Here is a 13,786-nt window from a genome sequence, read left to right as displayed (position 1 = left end):
ATTCCAACTCAACGCACCCCATGGTGCATTGAGTTGAGTGCTTTAACACCAGCAAGCACACCCTGACCATGGCGTACAGGTCACTCACTGAGAATGTTCTCAAGTTCAACATCACCTCCTGGTGTGGGAACCTCTCAGTCAAACATAGGAACAAGCTGGCTCAGGTGGTAAACCAAGCCAGCAATATCACAGGAGAAAAGCAGTTACGACTCCACACCTTATACAGCCGTTCCATAACACAAAAGGCTATCCAGGTCTTCAATGACCCCACCCACCCCCTCCATCCATCTTTTCAGCTATTGCAATGTGGCAGAAGACTGATGGTCCCAATGGCCAGGAAAAACAGGTACGATAAGTCATTTGTTCCTTCTGCGGTATCCATCCTGAACCAAGGCAAACTAAAATAACTCCCCTCCCCACTCACTCATGACCCACCCAGCCAGGGTGATGATGATGAGAATGATCAGTACAGAGAGTTCAGCCGAGGTTTCTTCCTAAAAGGGAGTTTTTCCTCGCCACTGTCGCGATAGCCACTGCTAATGCTTGCTCTTGATGGAATTACTGTAATTGTTGGGGTTTTGGAAATTATAGAGTGTGGTCTAGACCTACTCTATCTGTAAAGTGTCTCGAGATAACTTTTGTTATGATTTGATACTATAAATAAAATTGAATTGAACTTATATTGTCTGTGTGCTGTTTTATGTGTTTTTCTGTTGCCAGAGTGCCAAAGATGAATTTCCAGTGTATGTAAATTCAGTGGACAATAAAGTTGTTATCTATCTATCTATCTATCTATCTATATGTTTTTCTTTGGAACACACCTCATGATAACTCAAAATACAGACTTTTATTTTTTTTATTTAACCTTTATTTATTCAGGGAAGGTTCACTGAGAGGCAGCCTCTCTTTTGCAGGAACGCCCCGATCACATTCACACAGTTCCACATTCATACCTGGAAGCTGCCCAGTACAACCACAGTCTGACCTGCTGGTCACTGAGCAGCTCCACTGGAGCAGTTGGGGTTAAGGGCCTTGCTCAAGGGCACCTCAGTGGTGGTAATGAGGGAGGGACAAGCGCTGTTCTTTCACTTTCCCCACCCAGATTTTATCCTGTCGGTCTGGGGTTTGAACCGACGACCTCCCGGTCACAAGCTTGCTTCTCGACTTGACTTAACTTTTCTGCCAACAATTATGGATATTAACAAAGATTTACATCATTGATTTCAGTGTCTGTATGATAATCTTCTGACGAGTATTCAACCACTCATTCCATGAATAATTGGCTCAAGTTTAACTGCCCACTTTGCAAACATTGCCCATTATGGGGTAACCAACTTCAATACTTTTAAGCACCGACCAAAGCGCCTCTATAGTATCGAGAGTCAGAAAACACCTCGTCAGAAAATACCACATTTCAATAACCAAGGGGTAAATCTCAGTGTCAGTGAGCCAATAAGCATGCAGAATGCTTGTACCAAGATCTAATAATGTTTGTGATTGGCTGTCTAATGTTGAAATGTTGTACGTTACACACAGAGACGGGGCTCATGTGCGTGATGTATTTTGAGAGACTTGACTTCAGTGTGCGTCACATAGGTGTAAAGGAGCTGAAAAAAAAAAAAAAGATTTGTATTTCTTTTTTTTTTTCGTTAAGGAACCGGTATCGAATTCACAGTATCGGCATTGGTATTGAACATTTTTGAACGATGCCCAGCCCTATATACAATAGGCCTTAAAAAAAAAAAATAAGTTCATAGGTATCATGAAAAATCTGTATATTATTATTATTAATATATATTATATTATATTATTATTTTTATTTCACAAAAAAGCTGATGATAAAATGAGTTGTGGAGCTCCGATACCTCTCAATTTGGAACTGCAGAGGACTCAAGGTTTCATCGTCTGCGCTACAGCGCTGCGGAAGACATCATTAGACGCAGGACATAAACGATGAGAGTGCTGAACGTTGTTCAGCCTCACTCTGCAAGTTTCTCTGGATGCAAATCAACTGTTGTTGGGAAGTTTTCTGCCAAGCCATCCATCAAGCTAATGTCCCACTAAATCAGCAGCTAATGTCTCAGGCGCACACAGTCTGCTCTTTTACAATGGGCCATTTCACAGCACCGACAGCGTGGAGAAAATGAGAGAAGATGATGAGAAAAGACAAAAAAAAAATACTGAGAGATAGATTGAAAAGAGAAAAATAAGAGATGAAAGACAGAAAGAGTAAGATGATATCTGTACAGTACCACAGCAGATGCTACAGGGAAAAAAAATGGAAATACACAAACTGTGATATTCACCGTTTGTGCCGGTCTCAACAATAAGTTATCCGTCGGTCTACTCCTGCTGACGCTGTCATAATGTTTCCTGCAATATAACATCTGTGACATGACTTACTGTTGAATGAAAAAAAAATGCAGTGGCCGTAAAAAACCCACAACATAAATGCTGACAGAGTAGCAACAGCAATGTTGATTTAATAAAAGAATAGTTAATCCTTTTTTTTTTTTTACAATTCCATTTGTGTACGGTTTAAACAACCAAGACAACGTGTTTGTTATTTGTTGAGGTTGAAAATTGTAGAGAGAGCTGCGTTAGCTAGCTGCATTCCCCTGCCTTCAGACTTTACGCTAAGCTAAGCTATGCTATGCTAACTACTCGGCTCCAGCTCCTTATAAAGCTATTTCCCAAAATGCATTGAGCATTTTTAGTGACCAGTGGTACACAGGATACGCACAGTATATGCTTAACATTGGAGAAGAGCTTTAAAGTGCTAAAAACTTTTTTTTTATTCAAGAAAACTATCAAAAAATTAATTTGTAGTAGTCCAATTAGTCTCGCAAAGACAGCCCTATCACCAGCGCTGCAGCGTGGTCAGGCTACACCACCTATCTAAAAACATTCTGGCTTGTTTGTATTTCTATAAACCAATCATAGTCTCGCTTTGCCAGACCCTCCTCCACAATGCTGCGGAGGAGGGTCTGGCTAGTCCACACAGCATTCCTGGATGGGAGAAAAACGTTCTCTGGTTTATTGGAATTTCTTTAAACCAATCACAATCGTCTTGGGCAGTGCTAAGCAATTGGTGCCTCTGCAAAATAGCATCAGGGAGGAACTTGTTTTGGTGGAACATGTGTACGTTCAAAAGTAGTTTTAGTCGTGCAACAGAAAACTCAGATTGGACAGATAGTCTAGCTAGCTGTCTGGATTTACCCTGCAGAGATCTGAGGAGCAGTTAACCATAGTCCTCACAAATCCACCGGAGGTTAGAACGCCAACACAAAGGAAGAGGAAGGGGACGAACATAAGGTGGACTTTCCCGCAGCATTGGAACAATCCCGTAAGTGGAACATTGTGGATATAGACTAAACCAATCACAACTGTCCTGGGCGGCGCTAAGCCTAGATAGCAGAGATAGCGAGAGGGGAACACACCGGGTGTCAGGCATTATTCTAGCAATGTACTACAGTACGTTCAGCCAGACTACAGTCCACATGGTAAAAAAGGGAGACTTTTTTCAGCCGGGGGTTGAGACTGTGGATGTCTGACTGCACTAAATGGATGAGCAAAGATAAACTAAGATGTTCAAGTTCACCAAAGTTCATGCTCAGCATTAGTTACTAAAGACAGAACAATGGATGAAAGCCCTTAATACGAAAACAGATCGGAGCCCTCCAATAATATATGCAGAAATATTACATACTCAAACAGAAAGCCTCCGGGAAAGTCATTTATCTGTATCACACACACACACACACACACACACACACACACACACACACACACACACACACACACACACACACACACACACACACACACACACACACACACACACACACACACAGTGTGTATGTTCACTTGTATTAACCCGGTTACACTGACTTTAAATACAGCACATTTTCAGTATTTAACACACTGTTGACAACGTGTTGTCATGCGCAGTATGAGTAACGTTTGAATCTATTTTAAATGAACTGCATCTCTCTTTTACTACAGTGTCATATATTTTGCTGTTTACCATGGTAACAGTTTGAATAGTTATTTTGTTTTTCCGTCTATTTTTGAAACAAAATCCCTGACTATTAACAGTAAATCATCATGTCAAGAAAAAGGTCTGCTTTGGTATCCATAGTTAGATTACACAAATTGAAACAATTAAAGCAACTTTCTTTCTCTTGCTATATTCTCTTGTTTAATTAAGGACATGGTATTTGCAGAAAATACTTTGCCCAGGTATTGTAAACCCTGATGACAGCGGTCAGTTTTTGAGGAATTAGTCGCTAAAAATGTAACTGACAAACTCAGCAAAAGATGAGGCCAGGGGATAATCACAAAATCAAAAGAGACAGAAGGAAAGAACGAGTTGCAAAAATGAAAAACAACGCGGGAAAAAAACCCGCCCAGGCAACCATATGTTTTTGCAAGGAGCTCGTAATGACTATAAAAAGAAAAGAAGAAGGTGTTTTCTCCACTCCTTACTCGGTGTGAGCCAGACGGCAGAGTGATAGTGCCTTCTGCCTCCAGTATTATCAGAAGGAATCAATGGAGTGTGGCCACATTGCCACATAAATAACAAATTATAGAGGGGTGAGGGAAAGAAAGAAGAGGGGAGACCAAGAGAGAGAGAGAGGGAGAGATGATGGAGTGATGAACTATGAGAGAAACCTTCCCTCTTTATAAACTGAAAACAAGTCCCCCATCACAACAACATTGTATACTTAATACTGCTGGGGGCGGCTTTGCAACAAAACAACCAAGAAAGAGGAAAGGAGGAAAAATGTAACTGGTTTGATTTGTCATTGTCACCCCAACCTCACCCCTCTCCACCTCTTTTACTCCCTAAAACTGAAAGAAAGCAGGTATATTGGCAGGCAGGTCTGGGTGCCAGCGATAACAATGTTGGCTTTGTTCCCCGCTAGAATTGGACAAGCGCCACCCCAACACAGCAATTAAACAAGCCCAATGTTCAACGCTGTGGTTTTTTTTTTTTTTTTTTCGAAATACTGCAATCTGGCGGAGGCTTTCCTCCGTAAATCTATGGGGGTTTCAACCCAGCTGATGCTGGGGGCTACGCTGCGCTCCCTGATAGCAGCAAATCAGTTCCAACTGAGGGCTACACCTGTTGCACTAAGCTCTGCTTATTGTCTTCTTCTTTTTTTAAACACACATACACATGCAGCCTAATGAATACCCAGAAACCACACACACACACACACACACACACACACACACAACACACACACACACAGACACACACACACACACACACACACACACACACACACACACACACACACACACACACACACACACACACACACACACACACACACACACACACACACACACACACACACACACACACACACACACACACACACACACACACACACACACACACACACACACCCCTGTCTTCATCAGAGCAGACCAATGGGCTGTGTCATATCTGCCAGAAGTGTGTTCATGTGAGAAAATGGTGCATCCAGCCTGGAACAGACCCTTCCACACAGGACACGTTAACAATCCCTCAAACCACACCAGGGTAGGAGGCAGTTTCCTTCCCCTTTACTGTTTACTGCTGGCAAAAGCTGTCATTTATAAAGTCTTAGGTAAATCACCTGCCTGAGCCAAATCCTGTGATTTGTCTGTGTTGTTTGTGTCAGTAAATGTTATTTTTCTTTTCCACAGTTTATAGCCTTTATGAAATGTACATCAGTTTGACACTGTTTTCTACACAATATAAAGCTGGATATATAAACACCCTGCGTGGATTTGAGAAGTACTATACATTCTGAGGGAATGAAGAAATGTGCAGCAATGATTTCTTTTCCCTCTCACATTCTCACCTGACTGTGACTGACTGAGCCATTTGCTTCGACTTATTCCCACTTGTAAAAACAGTGGGACATGCTCCTCTGCATGATTACCACAAAGTGAAGACACGATGTAATCGATGGATGGAATGTCCCCTGCTGAGCTGAAGCAGACAGATCCTGAAGCGTCTCGTCTCGCGATTGATTTAGTTAGATGATGGTCTATGGTGGCCTTTTCTACGGCCTTTGCTTTTAAATGCGGCAGGATCCTGTAGCTTAGTAGGACACTTTAAGGTGCGCTTCTGTAAAAATTCAGCTGGAAACATGCTGATTTAGGTCACTTTTACTTAGTTTGAGGGTCCTGCGAGGAGAAGGCCATGCTTCTTGTATGTTCTGTAATTCCTTAACTGTCACAGGTAGAGATGCACCGGAAAGCTCCAAGCAGGCATGACATGTGTTATGACTCTATTCTTTAACAGTACGGTATACCAGCAATTATAAATGAAGGTACGTTTTTAGGGTCGGGCATCGAGAACCGATTCCTAATCGGAATCGTTTCAAAAATTACGATTCCATCGGAATCGTTTCTTTATTGGAATCGTTTTGGAATCGTTTAGAGGATTTGGTTTCAAATCCGATCATCACTTTCCAACTAAACATGCTCAAGTTTGGGTTTCCGTAGCGGCCAGGTGCTTGTTGTGTTGCAGCCTTGAGCACAGTAAGCGGTGCTCTAGTGTGGCTTTATATTACGTTGAAAAAGCCCTGTCAAACTGCAACCCACCTTTGAATCAAGATAAAACTTTCCTCTTATTTGTGAAATAAGCATGTGACCCGTTTCAACTCCACCACTCAAAGAATCGGAATCGAGAATCGATAAGAACCGGAATCTAAAGGAAGAATCGGAATTGGAATCAGAATCGTTAAAATCCAAACGATGCCCATCCCTATACGTTTTCCAGATTTCTACAACTACACACACTACTGCGAACAAAACTGGGCATAGTTTATCAAAGATGTATGATAACACATCATTTGTGTTAATAAGGAACACAACCAGTAAAACAATATGAATGCACTAAAGGCTCAGACATTTCTCTTCAGAGCATGTCCAGATGTTCCTGCTGTACTGTATAGTACATTTTCGTACAATTCAACAAGAGCAACTGAGAAATGCCAAGCTTATGTCCACAGTGACACAATCAGCACTGATCTGAGGGAACAGCATCCTGAGCCGTATGACCAGAATCTAACAGCCATGCACAGCCAGAGGCAACACATGATCCATGCTTCTGCACACTGAACCCAACTCTTATCTGCTTAGAAGAAGTGCTGTGCCTGCCTTTACTTGGATAGATTTCACTTTGAAAACATTTAGGAGGGGAATTCTAGTTTGTCATCACAAGGCAAATATATACTTCTTATACACTATATTTCAATCTAATACAGTATATAAAATATATATTACAACCTCACCTTATACTGTTTTTATATCCCATACTATATCATAATTTATCATATTAACTATGCTAAGCTAACTAAGCTGTTGTAGACAGAGTTATATTTTTGGCATTGAGGGGCAAATATCCCATAATAACCTTTCAGCATTTTGTAATTCAAGTGGTCTGAGAGAAAACTAGACTTCTGCACCTCCTCTGCTCTGTTTTCGGGCTTCAGAAAATCTAGCCTGACAGGAGACGTTGGCCAATCACAGGTCATTTCAGAGAGAGAGGGAGGGAGGGAGGGAGGGAGGGAGGGAGAGACACACACACAGACACACACACACAATATTATATTGTGTGTCTGTGTGTGTGTCTGTGTGTGTGTGTCTCTCTCTCTCTCTCCTCCTCCCTCCCTCCCTCCCTCTCTCTCTGAAATGACCTGTGATTGGCCAACGCTAACCTCATCTATATATATATATATATATATATTATATATATATATAGATAGATAGAGATATATATATATATATATATAGAGAGAGAGATATAGAGAGAGAGAGAGAGAGAGAGAGAGATTGTTTTATATCTATGGAGAGAGCGTTCCTATTGGCTGTTCTGCAGACAGAGAGGGCAGAGGGAAATCTGAAGGAAGAGGTCTCACTCTTGTAATTCTGGCGTTTTTGTGCTTTCTACCTACCAAAGCTTTCATATGTTGCAGGGTTTTTTGGGTCGTTTTGCATTCTATATAATATATTGCAGCTATATTAATGCAATTTTTATCTCTATATGCTCTGTATAGTTGTACTTTTTTGTATATGTCTTATTCTTTTGTTTCTATTTTAGTTTTTCTATATACCACTATGTTTTGTTTTTTGATAACCACAGTGTACCTGCACTAGCAAGCTGTACTTTTCACCTTATAAATAAAATCAATAAATAAAATGAAATTTTACTTCCAAATATAACAACGCCTACAACTTTTGAATACAGTCAAGTTATTTGTTGTTTTGTTTCCCTGTGTCTATTGGTCCACATGTCGCTGATTCACTACTTCTTCTTTCCCTCCAGACACTGAGGCTTAATGTGGTGTGGACGCAGACCATTCTCACCGCAGACATTGTGACTTGTCAAACACAGGTGTAACTAATAAGATTAATATCGGCTGCATTCAGTTTAGGTGTTGCGATGCCAGGGCCTTGCTGTTGTGCATGCTGGCTCGCTGGCATTCGTTACTGGCACACGTAAGTGGAATGGAACCATCATTAATTCTATTAGTTACACCTGTGTTTTTATGAAATGACAAGTCAAACCCTCTGACACAACAGAGGTCTATCATGAAACAGGCAGATCTCCATTTGTAGCGGGAATCCTGGCATTGAAGTGCCAAATTTGACAGCAATATGCTAACATTTCAAATGTGGGGTTTAACCTTCTGCCAGCCTAATGGCCCAGTCACACAGGATGACATATTTCATACCAAACGGAATCATCACTTCTATTTTAAAAAGTGCTCATATTATGCTTTTTGGCTTTTTCCCCTTTCCTTTATTGTGTTATATATCTTTTTTGTGCATGTAATAGGTTTACAAAGTGAAAAAGCCCAAAGTCCCCCCCAAAGGGACTTACCATCTCCAACAGAAAACACTGTTCACCAACTGCTCCAAACTGCTCTGTTGTAGTCCAGCCTTTACTTCAGAGACAAACGTGGTCACTTTGGAACACACGTTATAATGCTCGCCTAGCTGCTAGCATGACACGCCCTCATACTCTGCTTCTGACTGGCTAGTAGTCCTTACCTAGGTACTGTCAGGGCACACCCTCATACTCTGCTTCTGACTGGCTAGTAGTCCTTACCTAGGTACTCTCAGGGCACGCCCTCATACTCTGCTTCTGACTGGCTAGTAGTCCTTACCTAGGTACTGTCAGGGCACACCCTCATACTCTGCTTCTGACTGGCTAGTAGTCCTTACCTAGGTACTGTCAGGGTACGACCTCATACTCTGCTTCTGACTGGCTAGTAGTCCTTACCTAGCTACTGAGCATGTGCAACTCCCAATAAAGATGGAATAGAAGTGTGATGCCTCACTTTGTAGCTAAAACAGAGAGCTCAAACTATTCTGAAATAACCTATTAATACGATTATGAACCTGAAAATGAGCATAATATGAGCACTTTAAAGCTGGTTTCACTGTGTTTACATCCAAAAGAGCGCTTACAGTGAAGTCTGAAATCGAGGATACTATAGGTGCATCTGAGTTCCCTTTTTTGAAAGCTTCTCGTCTCCTCGCTTGAACCGGAAGTTGTTCCGTCTTTCTTTCGTGAAGGCCGTCTCAAAGCTCTTATTCCTGCCCCGAGGATTGAGGATGGAGGAGGGATCTCCGAGGAGCCATGAGCGAGGAAACAAGAGAGCAGCCTTCCGGGGAGCCGTGCAGCTGAAAGCCGCTGCTTACTCCGCCCATACAGCTGACAAATTTATGTGACACTTCAGAGGAAAAGAAGTCTCATCCCTCTAGAAACACATTTCCTCGTTTCCTCTCTCCTCCCATGCTTCCTCAGTGAGACTTAAGACTAAGACGCGAGGAAGGGAAGCAAGTGGAGGAAACAGGGACCCAATTTAAGGTAACTGAGATGCACCTTATATGTTTAGCAGTGTGTCAGTTGGGCGGGATTTCTTTGTGTGTACTAGGAGCTAGCACTGGCTGGCACAGCGCGGCAGTCACAGCTGCAGGTTTTTAATTTTTGAATCGTTTTTAACTGCTCTTTAATGTTTTATGTAAAGCACTTTGAATTGTTGCTGAAATGTGCTATATAAATAAAGCTGCCTTGCCTTTTGGGGCATGATGGGATCTTCCCTATCAATATCTGGTCTCTACCCTCCTGTCCTTGAAAAACCCCGACCAAACAGTGGGATTATCTAGTCCCACATGATTCTACACTGACTGCCCACTTACAAACACTACCAGCTGAGTGCAGTGCAGTGCCAAGTCAGGACACCTTTGTGTGGAATTAAATTCAGGTCAGTGCACGCTGGGTGAGTCTTTGCTTCTGTAGCACCCAGGAACCCCATGCTGCTTTTACCTCGCCAGACGAGAACAATTTCTGTCTAAACAATATTGTACAGTTTGTCTCCAGGCTGTAATCACTATACCCAAGGCTGCAATTTGAGCTTATTACAAAACAACTGCTGGCTTTATCGCCGTATACATTAGCTCAACAGTATAACCATGCATTTTGGGTGGGCCTGAAAGAAAAATGATCAATTTCTGGAACACGGCATCAGGAACAACCTGTGTGTACAATCACACATACAGTACACTTTACTTGGTACAACTGTTCCCAGCAGTGCCATTTGTTTCAGATAGCTTTGCATTATATAACTACTACATTTTAGGTGACCCCTGCCTCATACTATTGATAGGTTGTTAACAGTGAATATGTGTACTTACCGGCATCGTAGTAGCGGTCCAGCTTCTCCCATAGAGGCTCATCGTCACGCTGGAGAGTGGACAGCTTGAGAGGTTCATAGATGGAACCTGAGGAAGGATGCATTTGTTACACACAAACTTTAAAATGTTACTTCTCCAAATACTGAAAATAGCTTTCTTAGTTATCTCATGAATCCTTAAAATAAATAAATAAATAAATTAAAAAAAAAAAAAAATATATATATATATATATATATATATATATATATATATATATTCTCAATCATGTCTCCTCACCTTCATTAACATTCTGTCTCCTCACCTTCATTAACATTCTGCATTGATGACTAAACTGGACTGAGGCCAAATTGATAACGGACCATGGTTTTCATATTAACATGGCAACTCCTCAGTTTTTTCTGTCTTATTTCATGCATTACAATATGTCTAGATGAAGAAACGTCTGCAGTTGGCAGTAGCTTGTGAATACCTCATCTTTTCAGCAAATTGCCTTAATACCAATTAATTTAAGAGAAAATATGATGCCGGGGAAATAGAAGAAATAAAAACAGACACATGCCATCGTACCGTAAATTCTGCCACATGCCACCGTAAATTCTGTTTTTCACTGCAACACACTGCTTCACAAAGGGTTCAGCACAAAAACAAAATACAGGCCCCAAGCTAAACATCCAAATGCTAATGTAGCTCGCCACCAGATATGTCCTAACATGTTCCTCTGAGCTGAGAGAGAGACCACTTTTGAGGGGAAACCCCCATCTGTTAGACTCTCTCTATTTTCAGACACTTTTCCCTTTGCTGAGATTTGCATTTTAATAGGTTCGACCTTGGGTCAATACCACAGGTACTAAAAAATTCACATTGTGGCTGAAATTAGCATAATTTCCATCAGCTTAAAAGTTGCAGGGGACAAAGCCAATCCATCTCTTTTTTCAAGATAACACTTTGAAAGAGCATAGAGGAAGTCTAATATTAAATTTTTATTTCTAACATAAGAACAGACAAATGTGGGTAGCTGGTGTTTGGCTGGTTTTAAACAATCATAACTTCATTAATGCAGACCTCTAACACTATTATAGATATATATATATATACATACTATATATATATATATTTATATAATATATGCTATATGACTTCATTAATACTGTATATTAATGTGGTGTCACTTCCTGGCCTGTCATGTTTACGGTGAAGTAACAAAAAGATTATACATACAGTATAGCTAAACCAACATAAGACACGCAGTAGATTATGGGTAATATTACACTATTTTGCACATTGGGTTTGCCTACAGCACAAGAGAGCTCAAGTGTGTTACTCTGTCTATGTTCATATAAAAAAAAATAATTATGTTGTGATCTAGACATGGCTAGTTGCCTCGTCATAAATAGGAAATAAAGTAACCAATAAATCTAATTTATCAAAATAGATATGTCATCTTAAAAAAACTAATTAATTTCAAGACGATGAGAAAATGGAGAATAATATATAAAGCCTATTTGTGATTTCCAGTTCACAACATATGAAGGCAAACCATTTTTCCTGTGATCATTACATAATGATGCTGTGTGACCTATAATAACCATCTTATGTCCAGATAACAAAACTATTTTCCTGGGTTAGGGTTAGCCCTCGTTAAGACCCCTAGGATATCTGGTGTCCAATCTAGAGATCCAAACTTTCTCTGCTCTAAGCCTCTGAGCTTTGTTCCATCTTGAGTTGCATTCAATTACAGTGGCACGGACCGAGAGCCAACCAGGGAATAAAAAAAATGTTTAACCAGATGTTTATGGGTCTTTTTCCTTCGGAGGATGTTGGATCTATGTTGGGTGAATCTAGTTAGAATAGTGTTCGCCATCTCACCCTCATATTGAAGACCACATTGTTGGCATTTGATTAACCCTGTCCTCTCTGGCTTTCTGCCAGAGTCGGAACTAAACAGGGGGAAGCAGCGTTCAGTTTTTATGCTCCACATATCTGGAACAAACTCCCAGAAAACTGCAGCTCCGCCCGCCGCAACTCTCACTTCTTTTATATCAAGACTGAAGACCTTTCTTTTTGATGTTGCCTTTCTTTAAATAATTGTTCATTTCTTATACTGTACTGGAAATTTTATTCACGCATTTGATCTGTTTTACATTTTTTTATCGTTTTTAACTGCTCTTTAATGTTTTATGTTGCTGAAATGTGCTATACAAATACAGCTGCCTTGCCTTCTGGGTGGGGCTGACTGCATTGTTTTTCCTAAGATATGCTGCCACAACTTACCAAGTCTCTCAAAGTCCCGACGAGGCCGGGCATTCGCAGCCACTGAAGCGGCCATTCTCAAAAGGTGAAATTAAGGCCAATCGTCTCCCTCAGCTAAATCACAAATCTACAGCAATTCACAGGAAGGAGTTAGTAGCACAGAGTTAGAATTTAGACATGCCTCAATCAACAATGAATTACACCCTGGGTGATGATGATGATGATCATGAACAGCATGCAAGGATTTACAATGCATTGTGTTTGCTCAGGAATTAGGGCTGCACAATATATCGTTGTTTTGTTTTTTTATCGTCATTGCGATATCAACTGCTGCAATAACCACATTGCGAAAGGCTGCAACAGATCGCCAGAGACAATCTGAGATTTTTTTGAGTTGGTTGAAAGGAAATAGCAGTAGAAAACTGCACTTTAAAATCTAACTGTCATTCTCTTTTTAGTGGTGCCTTTTAGATTCAATTCAATATTCAATTTGTTCAATAAAAGAAAGTTGGAAATGATTGTCTTTCATTAGTTTTAAATTTAACAAGCAATTGGTTGTATTTTGGCAGAATACTGAAAGCAGCAGAACTGAGTACACGTTATTACCTTTTTATTTATCTCAACTAATATCATTAAGGCGATATTCAGCAACGTTATAGCATATTGATCGCATATTTTCCTCATATAGTGCAGCCCTATTAGGAATGCAAGTTATTTTAACCCTTGAGCGATACAGAGGCACGATGAGTTACCATAATATGGTAATTATCAGAAGAACTTAGAATAACTACATCAGTAAATTAGGACATCACTTGACTGATTATTC

The 13,786-nt window shown here is 40.6% G+C and overlaps 1 protein-coding gene across 3 annotated transcripts in view; it reads right to left on the bottom strand.

Annotated features, from left to right (window-relative positions):
- Positions 1-13,786, bottom strand: part of phkb (phosphorylase kinase, beta) — a 143,292-nt gene that overhangs the window by 128,492 nt on the left and 1,014 nt on the right. For 2 of the 3 annotated variants that reach the window (XM_039794588.1, XM_039794587.1), the window contains exon 2: positions 10,711-10,797. In XM_039794588.1, coding sequence (XP_039650522.1) covers positions 10,711-10,797 — 87 coding nt within the window. Of the gene's footprint in view, positions 1-10,710; positions 10,798-12,981; positions 13,088-13,786 lie in introns of all 3 variants that reach the window. The other variant, XM_039794589.1, reaches the window with a different exon arrangement.

The sequence above is a fragment of the Perca fluviatilis genome, chromosome 3 (genome assembly GCF_010015445.1).
Source record: "Perca fluviatilis chromosome 3, GENO_Pfluv_1.0, whole genome shotgun sequence".
Taxonomy (NCBI): Eukaryota; Metazoa; Chordata; class Actinopteri; order Perciformes; family Percidae; genus Perca; species Perca fluviatilis.
Note: the sequence above shows the minus strand (reverse complement) of the source record. Positions and strands in the feature narration are given on the sequence as shown.